General features: G+C 42.2%; 1 protein-coding gene across 1 annotated transcript; it reads right to left on the bottom strand.

The window, feature by feature from the left end:
• Window positions 1-1056: 1056 nt before the first annotated feature.
• Window positions 1057-16222, bottom strand: C1QTNF8 (C1q and TNF related 8). Its single transcript, XM_072600788.1, has 3 exons — window positions 15879-16222; window positions 3661-3885; window positions 1057-2605 (listed from the first exon to the last, which is right to left on the bottom strand). Exons 2-3 carry the CDS (start codon window positions 3875-3877, stop codon window positions 2058-2060), a joined length of 765 nt encoding a protein of 254 aa, XP_072456889.1. The 5' UTR covers window positions 3878-3885; window positions 15879-16222; the 3' UTR covers window positions 1057-2057.
• Between the last annotated feature and the right edge of the window lie 707 nt (window positions 16223-16929).

Below are 16929 nucleotides of genomic sequence, written 5' to 3'. Positions count from 1 at the left end.
GAGATTTCTTTTATGCTCTGCATCTTCTTGGGATGATGCTGAATTACAAGCCTTCTTTTTCTTTGTGAAGGCAGTTTCAGCAATGGGAACATTCATTTCTTCACCTAATGCAGATCATGATCTCTGCACTCTTTACAAGGACAGATGGCCTCTAGCTCAGTGCTTTTCTGAGCTCAGCCTGTCTGCTCCTCAAAGGATGGAGATGGAGCCCATCCCAAGGTGTGTACTGCAGGTTGCTCCAGTATGCTAAGATCTTCCAGAACTTGTTGGAATGGGCATTGGAAGAGGGATCGTTAATAAGTCCTAGGGAAAGCGCCTGTGTGGTCTACAATGCATGACAAAGAAGGAGAATGGAAACAGGAAAGAGGTACAGAGCTCAGTCACCTGCGCAAAGTGGAAACATGAAGAAGAAAGAGTACCAAGACTTAAACTCAGGAAACCTGAGTTGAAATCCTGCCTCACACACTTACCAACTCTGTCCCCTTGGGCAACCCACTTAACACTCTCAGCGTTCTCATTTATAAAACAAGGGCAGTGGTGGAGTGGATAGAACACTGGGCTTTGAGTCTGGAAGACCTGAGTTCAGATCCAGCCTCAGAAACTTATTGTATATGTGACCCTGGATGTCTGCCTCAGTTTCCCTCTCTGTAAAATTTGGATAACAATAGCACCTGCCTTCTAGGGTTATTGTGAGGAGAAAATGAAATAATAATTGTGAAGCATTTAATATAGGTCCTGGCACATAGTAGGTGCTTTATAAATGTTCATTTTCTTCCCTACTACACAGGGTTATAAGGTCCATTGAAATACTACATGCAAAGTGCTTTGCAAATGTTTAAATGCTTTATGTGCTATCTATTATTATTATAAAATAAGGTGTGTTCAGAATGTTGGACTGGATGTATTACTTGAGTCTATTGAAACTGATGGTTTCATTGTTCTGGGCTAGTAACTAAGACATGTGTAGTCCAGAGAGAGGAAACCAGTGACTGAGGCAGCAGTTGCTTGTCCTTTCCTAATGAGTTCCTTCCATTGATTCCCAATGACCAACACAAAGACGCTTTAAACAGCACCCTTTATTAGAATCGTTAAGTGATTATACAGTCAGAACAGCAATGAGTAAGAGGCACCATCCAATAGAAACTTAGCACCAGTTCAACTGGATCCCTTGGTTCCCAAGTTCTACAGTCCGTGCTCAGCCACACGGTGGGCGGAGGGGACTGAGAAATGGAATGGGAGACCTGCCATGGAGGAGCTCAGATTCTAGCCAAGGAGCATGAGACTCCCGGCTGTGGAATGTTAAGTTTCAATACAAGGCCATTGTTGCCAATGTGATGCTGACAGTACCCAAGCTCCTTAAAAATGGTATTTCCCATGTGTGTGTATGTATATGTGTATGTATGTGTGTATATATATATATACACACATGTATATACACATACAAATACATAATATGTGGATATATATGTGTGTGTATGTGTAGAGAGATGGACAGACAGATGGACAGATTGAATGGACAATCTGTGCAGGGGTTTCTAAAAAGCATTCTTCTGAGGATTGTAGATCTTGGTCTATATAGCACAAAGTAAAGGGAAAAGGTGAATGGTGATCAGCTAAACTGTGCCTATGTAGACAACTCAATTACTTAGGATCAAAAGTGCATCTAACTTGGCTCCAACTAATTTTGCTCGGGGGAAGGAGGGGTGACATAACGCCTTACCCCATGTCTCTGATAAAAATTTCCTGGATTGCTTAACCTGTGAGGTAGGAATCTATCCCAGTCTCGTGTGTATACCATGAGGAGTGCCATATGTTCGTTGGACCCTTCTGCCCCCCACCCCCCAGCCTGGCTGCCTGACTGCATAATGTCCCTGGAGGTGGGGTGGATACTTCATTTGGTTCTTCTGTCTCTACAGGTCCCTGCTTCCCAGATACTATCCCTAGACATGGGATACATGATCCTCTTGTTTCAGCTGTTCCCCAATGTCCCACCACACCCTGCACTTGCTACTTGATCTTCCTGTCTTTGGGTCTCAGGGGAGTTGGAAAAGGGGCAGCTAGTCCTCAGTAGGTTTAATTAGGTGACCATTGAAGGTGATGTAGATGTCATTCTCCTCACTGTAGATGGCATTCTCTCGTTCTCGCTTGAACATACGCACCCAGACCTCATCTCCTTCCTCCAAGTCCAGCATGAGGCTCTGACTCTGCATGATGCTCCGGTCACTGGGCTGGGTGTACAGGATGGCCGCCTCCTGGTCATTCCTCATCAGGTGCAGGTAGGTCTCCTTGAAGTTCCAGGTGTGCACATTTAGGTTGAAGAAGTAGATACCAGGCACGTAACAGGAGAACCGACCTGTGAACATGTTAAAATGCTTGTAGAGATTCACAAATTCTGTGTCAAATGTGATGTCTTGGAAGTAGTCAGAGCTGTGGAGGACCTTTTTCCGGCCCACTGAGAAGGCTTCATAGACGTGCTTGCAGGAATTTCCTGGCAGGCCAATTTGTCCTTTCTGGCCTTTTCGCCCTCTGTACCCTCGTTGGCCAGGCATCCCCTCCTTTCCACTTACTCCAGATTGTCCTTTTTCTCCCAATTCACCTTTCTCTCCTGCAGGCCAGATAAAACACAGGATGTCAGAGCTAAAAGGATCCTTAGACACGATCCAGGTCAACCCTTTAATTTTACAATTTTGGAAGTGGAGGCTTAGAAAGATTAAGTGACCTGTTCCATCCCACAAAGATGTAAAATGACAGAGGTGTCCAGGATTAGGACAAACATCATCTAACTCTAGATCTAGGGCCCTTTCTACTGTCCCTCACTGTTATAGAGGAAAAAGCAAATTAGAAAGGGAAAGGACTAGTTTAAGATGGCTCCATGAACTATGGTAAGGACTAGCCTAGAATCTCTGCCTCTCTCTTCTCCCAATTTTGGGTTCTTTCCAAACTTCATGCTTCCCTCCCCCTTCCCCAGCCCCTCTTTTCCTTTCTAGAACCTTCTATCAGGAAGGGTCTTCAACAACGTCTACCTATATATGCTTCTGGATTTGGAGGGCTTTGACTGTCCTATACTGTTGAATAGTGAGAAAAAATCATAATCCTAGTAGAGCATATTCTGTAGTACTTTGAGATTTATAATGATTGCTTCTCATAACCATGTGAAACAGGTAGTGCAGTTATCATTAGCCCCATTTAATAGATGAAGAAACTGAGGTAGCTAGAAATTCAGTGACTTGCCTGAGGTCACACAGATAGTATATTACAGAGCTATGGCTCGAACTCAGGTCTCTCCTGGCCAAGAAATCTTTCCATTACACCGTACTGGTGTTATATTATTAAGTAAATTGTATTATTAAATATTAAATTATGTTATAATTTATATGTTGTATAATATAAATCTATTTATATATGCATATGTAGTATATATTTATAATATAAAATGTAAGCTGTAGCATTAAATATTAAATTACATTATTAAATAAGTTATATTATTAAAATTATATTTTCTTTGAAAAATAACAACCAAAAGACCACTCCTTAAGTTTAATTAGTCTGAGTATGAAAGAGGTAAACTGCAGGTGAAAGTAATCCGGGTTCTCCCTTCTTACTGGGTAAGGTCTTTGGGATCCTCCTTTTTGGGATGCAGCATGGGTAACACAAACTAACCTTTAAGAATGGTGATGTCAATTGTGGGTTGCAGCCGGGGCATCGCCCATGAGGGATAGTTACTCATCCTACTGGAAGGGGCAGGGACAGCAGCAGGGGGTCCTGTGGGGCTGCAGCATCGGACACACTTCTGGGCACTCTGTTTAGATTGCCCCAGGTCTGGCCAGGCCTCAGCATGTAGAACTAAAACCAACAGCATAAAGAGAAAGGACCCCATCTCAGCTCCTGAAATGGAAATATGAGTGTCACCAAAATCAGGCAACAAATTTGGTGGGCCCCCAACACTCTATCCCAAGCTGGTTGGCCACTCATATAGCCTCAGAAAGAGTATGTGTACATTTGTGGAATCATTAACTAATCTATAAAAACGTATTTTCTGTTTTTCCAGTCCTATACTGACTCTGTGGGGAGTGCAAAGAGGTACAATATAGTCTCTGCCTTCGAGATGATTACAGTTTGGTGGGGAAATACAGGCAAAGAATACCACCTGATAGGCAGAGACTTTTCTCCTCATTACAAGTCTTTAAGTAAGTACGAGAAGATCCTTTTTCTGGTGAGAATTCTTGTTTAGGGATGTTGAGGTATCTTTTAGACTAAGTAGTCATTGAGGTCCCTCTCAGTTCTGAGATTCTGTGGTTTGCATTGCAAGATATATCTAAGCAAAAATTCCAAAGGAATATTGCAGACTTATCCCATCTGACCTCAGTTTCCTCATGAATAAAACAAAGGGATTGTATAAGGTGATCAATAAGGTCATTTCCAGCTCTGATCCTTGATCCTGGTAAGTACTGTGGGGGATCAGAGGGGCAGAGGTCAGCTTACCCACCTTTTCCACTTCTCTTCCATTCTTAAGATCATAGATACAAAGGTGGAAGGCCTCAGAAGTCACATAAACCAACCTCTTTTTTTTATCTATAGGAAAACTGAGGGCAAGGAAGGTATAGTGACCTTCCTAAGGTTACTCAGGTAGAATATGTCACAAATAGGATTCTCCAGCTTCTACTCTGGTCCAGTCCCTCATTATCTCTTGTATGAGATGAATGCAAATGATCAATTGCAAGTTATCATTAATAATGGTCCTAGAAATTTTGTGAAGCAGAGCTATAATGAGAGAAAGGTAGACTGGTGTAGCATTCAGGGAGTCAACCTCAGAGCAGAACTGGGTTCAAGATTTTACTCTGACATATGCTGGCTAAGAGGCAACCTCTTAATATCTCAGGCAACTAAGACCCAGATTTTTGCCTACTTCCTCCTACCTCCTCCCTACCACCCCAGACAAAAATATTAGAAAATAGAGTTTGGACTCAGATTGGGGAGGGCCTTGAATGCCAGACTAAGGCAGCTGCCAAAAGTCTTTGATATGACTTTTCCCTCTATTGTTCATCTGATTCTTACCTGTCCTTTACAGTCATGGTAGAGTCCCATCTTCTCTATGAAACCTTTCCTGATGTCAATATTCCACAATGAACTCTCCTTCCAATCAACTACTATAGTTTCTACTGTTCCATTGAACTTAGTAAGCATCATCTAGGCTTTCAGAATTGATTTTTTTTAACCTGTGTACATGAATCCACTGAGTCTACAATGTTTTATTCACTTTCTACGGGGCATGGTGCATTGACTCCAGAAGACACTCTTTTTGGAACTGAACTACACTTTTAAGGAACTCCTGGAACGGAAATTCCCTGCACCGGTGCAGACAGGCATTCAATTTGTCATTTATAGTTGTACAGCATTTCCTGAGAGTGCTGGGGAATGAACTCAGGTATTCTTGACTTTAAGGAGGACTCTTATTGATAACACTGGACTTCTCATTGATAAGAGTACTATGAGTGCTCGCTGAACTGCAGAAATTATGGATCATGGGGGTGGAGAGCAGAAATCAATTGTTAGAGGGCCTTAGAATTTAGACAACAGAATTGGAATGTGAGAGATGATAAGGAGATGACTGAATCCCTAGCCAGACAGTGCTTCTCACATCAAATATAAATCCTATCGCCTTTATTCCCGACTGGCCCAGAACCAAACCTTCATGGAGTTTGGGAATTATGACAATAAAATTCTTCCTGGTCCCTGCATAACTGACTCCTGTTTCCTAAAGGGTTTGACAACCCAGTCCACTGTACATCTGAAAAGCAATGAATAATTTTTTATTCTAAAGATCTTATTCTTTCTCCCTCTCTTTCTCCCTATTTCCTATTTCTCTCTCTCTCTCTCTCTCTCTCTCTCTCTCTCTCTCTCTCTCTCTCTCTCTCTCTCTCTCTCATCTTATAAACTTTCACAATCAGAGCTTATTTTGTAAAGAAATAAAACGTAGTGCCAGGTTCCAATAATCTCTCTCTTAGACAGCATCTCTAGTTTCTGGGAGACATTGCTACTATTTTCAAAAGAATCTTTTCCTCAGTCCTCACTGCCTCATGCTCACTGTCAATAAATGGCTGGAAGAAGAGTGTGATTATTACGTGTTGCTTATACACTCCTTGGAGGTTTCTTTCTCTTTCCTTGGGAGCTTGGAAGAAAGCATTATTGAATGTTCAACATGAGGGATTGATATAAGCCCTAGTTCTGGGAATGAAATGAGACCTTATCTTGCATTGGGTCACTCTCTTGGGTGCCTTTAAGAGACTAATTCTCTCTACCTCGTGGCTCAGCTGCCAGCAGTGGGAATGTGGTTTCCTCAGTTGGGACTCATTTATTTCAGTATGATTTATGATTACCTCTAATAGCACCAATAACAAGGATGCTGGTGATAGCATTCCCTTATACTTGAACTGCTAAAATGCTTTCATACCCTTTTCTTCATTTGAGTCTCACAACAATCCTGTTAAACTATAAGGAAGGTGTTAGTTTTAGCACCATTTTATAGATGAATAATATTAGGCTTGAAGAAGGAAGTGAATTGTCTTTGGTCAGGTGGCTAGTAACTGTTAGATTCAGAGTTAGAGCCACAACTAGCAATTTTTGCATCTAGTGCAAGCACTGGATCTGTTGGGGGGGGTGATAGGGTGGGCTAAATTGGGGAAGAAAGCATGAAAGAGGGTATCTTGAGATTTCTGTGCTGCTGATGGATCAGTGACTGGAGTAGACAGGAGGTGCCAGGGGGTACAGGAATGCCCATGGAGGGGAAGAAATGTGCTTCTTGGCAGTGGCTGGTACCCTTTGCTTTCTGCCCTAAAGTCTTGATCTTCCTACCCTCCCTACAGACTCTTGTCAGAAATAAGATTGCAGAATAACATATTCGTAGAAGGTCAGAACTGGAAGGAATAACTCATTATCCAATCTGGCGCCATCACTTAGGGAATTGAGATAAGCTCCTCCCTTATGGGGTTTAGCGACTTGCCTAAGGTCACACAGAAAACAAACCCAGGTCTTTTCCCACTCCCATTTGGTTTCTGCTCTGAAAAATAATCATTTGCACCTTTCCAGGTCTTTATAATTCAGTAAGACCTTCCACATCCTTATCTGATTAGTGCAGTACAACTAAAAGGGATTTGCAGCTTTGCTACTTAACGTCTGTGTCCCCTTGGCTAAATCACTTAACCCATCATGATGGGTCTTAGTTTCTCAACTGCAAAAGTAAAAGAATTGGAGTAGATGACCTTTCTGTTTGCTCTTGCTCTAGGTTTATGACTCAGAAGGACCACAGCACACTAACTTGACTCATGATCTTTGTTTAGGGAACTGACAAACATCTGTCTTTGGTTATCCACTTAGAGAATGTGGAAGGCTCAGTGAAGTCCATTGCTGCTACTAGAAACCCAAGAGTGGAGTATGGGTTCTTGTCCCATCCACTGTGGTTCTTTTACCCACTACCTAACCTTTATGTGTGTGTTTGAGTAGGGAGGGATGGATGGGAAGAAGGCAAGTCCACAGAGAGACCAGTGAATCTGCCTTTGATAAGTCACTTGAGCATCAGGCATTATCAGAGGGATCAGTGCTATCTTTCAACAGCCCCAAATATAATGGAAGCTTGGCAGATATAGAAAAAGATTTATTTCTGGTATAGACCCCAAAGTTACGATGCCCAAGACAACTCTGCACTTTTGGTATTCTTTCTCAGTAGCAAATTCTGTACTGTCTTCAAGTCTGGGACTGGGAATAGCTGTCTGGAGGCTTTTGGGGGAAACCCTCCCCTGTCTGGCTGCTCTTTCTAAAGGAAGAGCAGGAATAGTTGTGGCCTACGCAACCCTGGATACTCTGTTCTAAAGCCTAGTCTCCTGGGGCTGTGCCCAGCCCAGCTGTTGGTCAAATATTTTTCTGTTTTAGGAGCACTACTTGACTTTGGCTGGGTCAGACAAGGGCACAATTCATTCCTGCTTAGGAAAAGATCCATACCGGAGATTTAAAACTCATCAATCTGTCTGCTCCAGCTGAGCCAGACCTTCTAAAGGGGGAGGTGTCCTTAACACTTTCCTGACCAATTCAGAGGAAAGTTGGGAATGACCTTTGACAGCTCTGTTATCATCACAGAATACACTAGATTAGATCTCTAAGGGATTTTAATCTAATCTACCCATTTTAAAGATAGAGAAGCCTACTTGAAGTTTGTCCATGGGTCTGAGTCTGGATGGCAGGCCCTCTTTCTTAACTGAAACCTCACGCCCCATAGGTTGACCTGCTGTTGATGCTCCATCCTCTTCCTCATTTACTCTATGTCCTGCAGACTTTTTCTCTCTGCTACTTATCAGTTGAGAGACCATGGACAAACCATACTTCAGAGAAAGAAATGTAAGCCTGTAGTAGTTATCTAGCTAATCAGAAACTCAGGGTTATCCTTATACATTGGTAGAATAGGGAGTTGCCTTCATCTTGAGACAGTTTTTCCTGTCTTATAATAATCTTGAATATTGATGCGATGCTTGAAATTTCACCATTAGAGATTTAGTTCTATAAGGGGAAGGGATTGGGTCTCCAGGTGGCCAAAGTTAAAGTAATGACACACACATCAACCACCAATGCCTCGGTGTTTATTAATTTATCAGATCAGCCAGCTACCCAGCAGAGGGAAAGGTTTCCAAGGATATGGACAAAGGACTGGTGGGTTTTGAAGGACACAGCTCTACGTAGGAGTTAGGTGGTAGGCCTCTTGAGGACTGGGTCTCATTTGCTTTTGTCTTTGTATCTCTAGTGCTTGACACATGATAAGCTCTGTGTGGATTGGTAGATAGATACACTGAAAGTGGCATTAGAAATTTGGTTAGCTTCACAATTTGACCAATGACCCCCAAATCCTACACTGCTCCCATCGCTCTCATGACATATTTTGCCTCATGGGATTCAGGGGGAATAACCACTTATTAAACCAGCTATCTGATCATTTTTAGCTAATTGCATTTGAGGAAGACAGATAGTTACAGGATTTTTTGTTTTTTTAAGTTCCCTTGTTGCCACTTGAATACTCATGATTCTGAGATAATGGCATTGATGCTGTTTTTTTTTAACCTCCCTGACAATACCTGACAAATATTTTGACAATCCCTGATTGGCCGCCCAACCTTGTTTACAAAAACACCTCCACTGATGGGACTCCCGTTCCTTCCTACCCCCACCCCCTATTCTACACAATCCATGCCATTTTAGCATAGAACTAATTGTCAACATGGTTTTCCTTATGTTGAATTGAAATCCATGCACTCTTTCCTCTGTTGTAGCCTAGATTTATAACTAGAAGGAACTTAGAGTTCTCCTAGTCCAACCCCCTTCATTTTTTAAGATGAAGAAAGAAATACCCAAAGACATTAAGTAATTACTCTAAGGTCACACAAGTAGTAAGTGGTAGAGTTAGACCTCTAACTCAGGTCTTCTGACTCTAAATCAACATTATTTTCAATGGATTCTGGTGCCCTTGATGGAATCTAGATGAAGAATATTTATTAGGGAAGGGATGGGTGTTGCATGTTGGGGGGCAGGTGGGAAAGAAACACAGAAACCAGATTCAGAGTGGTAAAAAAATAAGGGTTCAAGATTATGATGGTCTTTTGCTGTTTGTAATAGAAAATATTTTCTCTAGGAGCTAACACAGTCTGGGGAAGCTCTGGACTATGGAGGTATCATTCCTACTTAAAACACAACACCTAAGCACACATTAACCATGGAAAGATAGTAGGAGATCTCTGCAGACTGGAAACTGCAGTAAATCTGTCCATTTACTTCAGGGTACTCCTCAGTGACTGCTTAGTAGCAGCAGACTTGGTGGGAGAGGGATGGAGGAAATAAGGAGGAAGGAGACTGATCTGATCTAAACCTCTCTCATGGACAACTCTTCCTGTACCTCAATACTTTATTTTTCTTTCTTCTGAGATCCAGAAAAATATATTTGTGTATATACATGATGATATAATATACACACACATACATATGGAGAGAGAGAAACAGAGAGAGACAGAGAGAGGAGAGATATGCATATCTATCTGACTGACTGAAGGTGGTTTTTCCGTGTGTGTGTGTGTGTGTGTGTGTGTGTGTGTGTGTGTGTGTGTCTACATAGGTTACTTTTCTTGTGTTGTGAAGGGAGAGACCCCCAAGTGAACAGGGAGGAGGAGAGAAGAATCATCTGCCAGTGTTTTTAGTTACAGTACAAAAATTGGAGACCGGTAGTATACTGAAAAAGGAAAACAAACCCTGCAACTAAATGCAAAAGGAACCATTTAAGTCCTGATCTCTACCACTGATTCTACTATCTGGGGATCATAGATTTAGATCTAGGTTTGTTTTTTTTTAATAATTATAAATCAATTAATTTATTTTTGGTTTTCAACAATAACTTCCATAAGTCTTAAATTTTCTCCCTGTCCCTCCCCAAGATGGCAGGCAATCTTAAAATAGATTCTACACATACATTCTAATTAAACACATTTTCACATTAGTCATGTTGCATAGAAGAATTACCATGAATGGGAGAAACCATGAGAAAAACCAAACCACAACAAAACATAACACCAGGGAAAATAGTCTGCTTCATTCTGAGTTCTGATTCCATAGTTCTTTCTCTGGATGTGAATGGCATTTTGCCTCGATTCCTTTGGGGATGTTTTAGGTCCTTGCATTACTGTGAAGGGTTAAGTCTATCAGAAACAGTCCTTGCACACTGTGGCTGTTACTATGTTACAATGTTCTCCTGGTTCTGCTCATTTCACTCAGTATCAGTTCATTTAAGTCCTTCCAGGCCTCTCTGAAGTCTTCCTGTTCATCATTTGTTATAGTACAATAGTATTCCATTACATTCATATACCACAACCTGCTCAGCCATTCCCCAATTGATGAGCATCCCCTAGAGCTAATTTTAAGGGACCAAAGGTCATCTAGTTCAAAACTGCACCCCTCTCCCCATTTTACAGAAAAGGAACTGAGACTTGAAGACATTAAGTGACTTGCCCAGGGTCCCACAGGTAATAAAGAGCAGAGCCAGCATCCATACCAAGCTTTTCTCACTCCTCTGGCTACAAACCTAGTACTCTTTTCACTACATCATTTGAGCAAGTCCCTTCCTCTCTCCTAGCCTCAGTTTTTTCATCTGTAAAATGAGAAGATTGGACTGGATGCTCACCAAGGTTTCTTCCAACTTGAAAATTTGATGGTTTTCATTTCATCTCTATTCCCAGTACCTAGCATAGTACATAGATTAGAACAGGCATTTAAAAAATGCTGAATGAATAAATACTATCTTCCCTATCTATCCTCATAGGATTATTGTGTGTTTTGAGGATCAACAGTTAATAGAAATAAAAATATTTGGATAGATTTAAAGAGCCTGTAGCAGTATGTTATTAGCTTTCATCTCATACTGCCTGCAGCCAGTCTGGCTGACCAGGGTGTGGCTGGGAAGTTTGTTTGCCAGTTGAGCTGTGTTCCAGAATGCCTCCAGGGATGGGGCCAGTGAGGAAGAACAGGAAGTAATCCTTCGTTCTGTCCAGGGACATAGAGGGTGTTTGCCATGCGCTGCAGCATGGTGCCACTGTGGAGGAACAGACTCTGGGATGGAGCTCAGAGCAGTTCTGCCTAACTGGGCAGAGATAAAGCCACTTGTGTAATGAGCTGAGACATAGATTCATAGAATCTTGGTAATGGGACCTCGAAAGCGATCCTGTCCAAGTAGCACCTGAACATGTAATCTGTTCTGCAACATTCCATGACCAGATGTCATCCAGTCCCATCTCAAAGACATCTCAAAGATGGGTCTGAATATCTGCCCTACTTTGGATACTCAGTCTGCTTTTGGACAGCTTTCCATTTTAGGAGCTCTTTCTTATACTGAATACAAATTTTCCACCCTGTAACTTCCATTTTGTAACTTCCACTGTGCTAAGTGGCACAGTGGGTAGAATTAGGAAGACTCATCTCCATGAGTTCAAAGCTGTCCTCAAACACTTACTAGCTGTGTGACCTGTGCAAGTCACTTAATTCTGTTGACCTCAGTTTCCTCATCTGTAAAATTAGCTGCAGAAAGAAATGTCAAACTACTCCAGTATCTTTGCCAAGAAAACCCCAAATGGGGTCATAAAGAATTGGATACAACTCAACAAACAACAACAACAACAACTTCCATTTGTTGCTCCTGGTTTCCTCCTCTGGAGCTGAAAAATGAATATGTCTATTTCCATCTTCCTTATGACAGTACTTTAGACATTTCAGCTTTGTTATCTGGCCCCAACTCCTAATTTTCTCCCTCTACCAACAGCTATTTCTCTCCCATGATTGGGTAAAGGAGATTTGTACTTCTCCTGTAAGTATCCCCAGTTCCTTCAACCAGTCCTCAGACACCATGGTTTCCAGCTTCCTCATTATCTTGTTCACCTTCTACTGGTTGTACTACAGTTTGCTTTGTACCTCACTATAGGGGAAAAAGCATCTACTGGAGAGTCAAATAACCTAGGTTCCTACCTCTAACGCTGCCTGTAAGGTTTTGGACAAGTCATTCAGTGTCAACATACATACATACACATACGTAATACATTCAAATATATTACATAGATTATATATTAATATATAACATTTTATGTATTACAAAATATGACATTTCTGTATATTTATTCCCTTGATATTTATGCTTTATATTCTCACATATATGCTTTTCTCCCTCACAAAAACACAAACTACTTGTCAAGTAGGGATTGTTTTATTTTTTGTACTTGTGTAAAGTCTGGCACTTAGTAGGTTCTTAATAACAGCTACTTAATAAATAACTGATAGATTGCTAGGATGGATAACCTGAGTCCCTTTCCATCTCTTGATCTATGATTTTATTATTTTTCTAAATTGTGGTGCCAGAATTGGACTCCAGATCAGGGCAAAGGATTGTGGGATTGTCATGGCCATTGATGTCCAGAGCATTCCTGTCACTGTTAAATGGCCAGACTAGGCTCTTATAATTGAGAGAAGGAAAAAAATGTTCCCTTTATCATGCAGATCTTCGAAATCTTGAAAGCTCCTCTACTCCATGATGTGAAGGATTAAATCCTAAAAGCTGGAGGCCAACTCCAGGTGGTCTATACAGAAACTTCTGCCCCCACCTCACCTATAGCTCAATTTGAGGTTCCTTGGGACAAGAGAGAAGCCATCAGAAAGAGCCTGGCTTCTGCCCACAAGGACTTCAGTCACTTAGGTGCTTTAAATTTGGAAAGCACAAAGGGTATACAAATTACTTTGGGCATAGCACATATAATGTTGTCTCCACCCTCACCTTTGCAAGATGACTTCAACAACACATTCTATCAAAAGTCCCACCATGGTAGAGCAAGACCCTACTCAGAGGTAACTAATCTTTGGTCATGAAATCCCCTCCACCCCACAAATAGATGTTGGACAGCAGTTTTCCCCTAGGACTTTTAACACTTGGACCAATCAGAAAATAGTATTGAGCAGGTTCCCTTTCATCCCCCAGCAAAACCTGGTCTGGCCCCACCTGTGAAAGGAGAGAGTGGTGGACTCTGCTTGTCTCTGGTTCCTCCACCTGGGAGTTATAGGCATCAACAAAGGCAAGTGAGAGATTGAATGAGGAGCCAGCATCACACTAAGGGAGCATCCATGTCACTTTCTCATAACAACTTTAATTTTGTAAACAAGGTATAAAGATGTGAAATGCATAACAGAACAATAAAATAGACTCAGGACTGGTTAGTCATTGAAAGATATCAACATGAAGGCAGTCTTTAGTGGGATGCCTAAGGGATCTGTCCTTAACCCTGTTCTTTTCGATGTTAGTAACATGGATGAAGGCATAGATTTCATGCATATCAAATGAGAAGACACAAATCTGCTGAGGCAACTAATATACTAGATGATATAATTAACATTAGAAATGATTTCGCTAGGCTAGAGTGATAGGATAGATCTAGGAATTTTGATGTTTGAACCCAGGTCTTCTGATGTCAAGTCAATATCTATATCTACACACACACACACACACACACACACACACACACACACACACACACACACACGTACACTATGCTGTCTCCAAACAGAGCTACCTAAAAGTGAAATGGGATGCATTTTCATCCTGTAGGTCTTCAAGCAAGAGGATGAATGACTATTAGTTGGGAATGTTGTAGAGAGGATCCATCCTTGTTCTGGTATAGATAGGACTAAATACACAGCTGGTGGTTCAGTGGGAAGAGCACTGGGCCTGAAGTCAGGAAGAACTGAGTTCAGATCCTGTCTCAGATACTTCCTTGCTTTGTGACCCTGGGCAAGTCACTTAGTCTCTAATTGCCTGTCAAAATAGATCCACTGGCAAAGGAAATGAGAAAAACACTCCAATATCTTTGCCAAGAAAACCCCAAATGGAGTCATTCAGAGTCAGACGTGACTGAAACGATGGAACAGAAATAACAAACAGTCTGATCACAGACTATTCTCTAACCTGGACCCCACTTGTACATTTTCAGCCTGAAATGCTATTCAACTACATCAAAAATGTGTTTTTGGTCAAAGGGGCAACCAGGCAAGAGTGCTGATGATTTAGGATAACCCATCCCTACTGCCCCGTCGGCAACATCAGATCCTCCTGATCTGAGGTTATCAGTTTTCATTTTCATGTTGGCAGGATGATCATTTGTATGTGAACCAGTAATGCCAACCCATGATAGTCAAAGAATGCCCCCTAGTCAAAGAATGCTTCTGTATCTCCTCCTATAACTCCCTCTTAGATGCATTGACAGCCCAAGTAATCCCTGCTTGCCAGGAATCTCTCTGTCCTGACTTGGAAGGCCCTTTATGTGTTCTGGATGGCCCTTCTACAAAGACTACCATTTCACCAGCCTCTTGCAAAAATGAGTCAGTTTCGCCTTGAGGATGCTAGAGCTCCAGGGCTGCCAGGCAGGCTAGAGTAGCTGGGGCCAGAGTCCAGGCTCCCTCTTTCTGCCTTGCAACAAAGTTGAGTGATTCACGGGTGATTCAGATGCTCTTTGGATTTGCTTGGTTTCTATTCAGGGCTGAAGCAGCCCAGAAAAGGAGGAAAGAACAGAGGGAAATAGCCAACTCCTCAAGCACCCCGATACACATCACTGGACTTCTATGTTGGTATCTAGCTTCATAGATTTAAGTGAGCTATTGTCTGCCTTGGCTTAGCTCCTGGCATGACATGCCCACTGCCATGACATGTGTCACAGCAGAGAAGGAAATCTGGGGGGCTAGAATAGAGAGCACATCTTGTTTCTGTTTCTTCCTGTTGGGTCACAGTTACCCATATACCTATATCTGCAGGAATTTCCCCTTGATCAGCACCTATTCTGAGGGGGGCAAGAAATCTTCCCAGACATGTGCATTTCTGGCTGTGCATCCCACCTAATTGTTTAAAACAAAACCCCTACCCCTTTCCTGGAATGCCACCTCAGTCACACTTGATCTTGGAATCAGGATGCCAGGAATCTGAAGAAATAAGTCTCCTCCAAAATGGAGGTGCTCAGGATTAGGCAATTGTGTTCCTCAGCTGTTGTACCCAAATGGGGGGTAATAAGTGGCCCATCTTCACTTGTGTGCACCAGATATAACAAAAGAAGTGTACATGGAACAAGGCTATGGATAGGGACCAAACTGTCAATCTCAGCTCTAGAAAGAATGAATAATCCTTTTGGGGCCCCACCTTGAACCAAGCTTCAATATCTAGCCAAGGCCTGAACCCCTGGACCCCAGCTTCAAATGAGTAAATGAGCAAGATTTTGATCAGCTGCTGGGCACCTTGCATCCCTCAACTTGGTCAGTCCTTCCCATCCCTTTACCTTTCTCAGTGAGGGCTCAGGCTCCTTGCTGTTAGCTGTCCGGCTTCATAGTATGAAAGAGCCTGTTGATTCCACCCTCTACTTCCCCCAGTGGCTCCTGCTGCTGATGCGTTCCCTGGTGGTATCCAAATGCAACATTTAAAATTGGTCCAACTTTTTCCTCAAACTCAGCATCCATGGGGCAGGCAGATTATAAGCCTCCATGTGTGTTGGGTGTTGGTGGGAATTTAATTGCATTCCACTCAGCTCAGCCTGAGAGTGGTGTAGAGCTCCTCCCCCTCTCCCTTGGCGTCCTCAAACCTCCACCACCATCGCTCCATCAAGGACAACCTCCATTTCAGAATGTTAAAAGACTGAAACCTTCTGATCAAATGAAAGAGACATATGGAAACAATTTGCTGGCTTTGGGCAGTTTTGTGGTTATCTGTGTGTTAGCTGGGAGCTTACTGAGGATTCCCAGATATTTACAAAGGGAAAAGGGGAAGGGGGGCAGGTGGGTGGAGCCTGGTTTTGGCCTCAGAAGATTCTTGCCCTTTGGAAAGCAGGATATGTTGCCAAAACCAGAGGCCTCTCAGTCTGATGAAAATTGTAGTCTTTTTCCAGTCTGTGAGGCTGAAACTACTGGCCCCAAATGGACCATGGGTTAGAGACCTCCTAGTTCAGTGGTATCAAACTCAAATATAAATGGGGGGGGGGGCACTAACCCATTTATAAGGCTTGCCAAGAGTCCCATGTTAATTTTGCTTTAAAATGTAATATGTTTCATTATATTTTAATTTAATTCATAAAATATTTCCCAATTTCCTTTTAATCTGGTTCAGCTGCATTTGGGGATGCTGTGGACTGAATGTGACCCTGTAGGTTACTTGTCTGACACCTCTGACGCACACAGACCCATCTACAGGAGAAAGTGGTGCCTTAAGTCAGGTAGTGGAAGGCCTGAAAAATAAGTTGTGGTAAAGTAGAAAGATGAAGGGAATTTGGAGAACGAAGACTGAAGTGTAATAGAAAGAGAGTCAGGGTCAAGGTTCAGCTATTGCAGCCCAAACTA

Source organism: Notamacropus eugenii, chromosome 1, assembly GCF_028372415.1.
Source record: "Notamacropus eugenii isolate mMacEug1 chromosome 1, mMacEug1.pri_v2, whole genome shotgun sequence".
NCBI classification, from domain to species: domain Eukaryota; kingdom Metazoa; phylum Chordata; class Mammalia; order Diprotodontia; family Macropodidae; genus Notamacropus; species Notamacropus eugenii.
Note: the sequence above shows the minus strand (reverse complement) of the source record. Positions and strands in the feature narration are given on the sequence as shown.

What these genes read in the sequence shown, in the direction of transcription:
- C1QTNF8 (XM_072600788.1), bottom strand. Translation starts at nt 3,877, where the DNA reads ATGGGGTCCTTTCTCTTTATGCTGTTGGTTTTAGTTCTACATGCTGAG. An exon ending in TGACATCACCATTCTTAAAG is followed by an intron (nt 2,606 to 3,660) that starts GTTAGTTTGTGT and finishes TCTGGCCTGCAG; the next exon opens with GAGAGAAAGGTGAATTGGGA.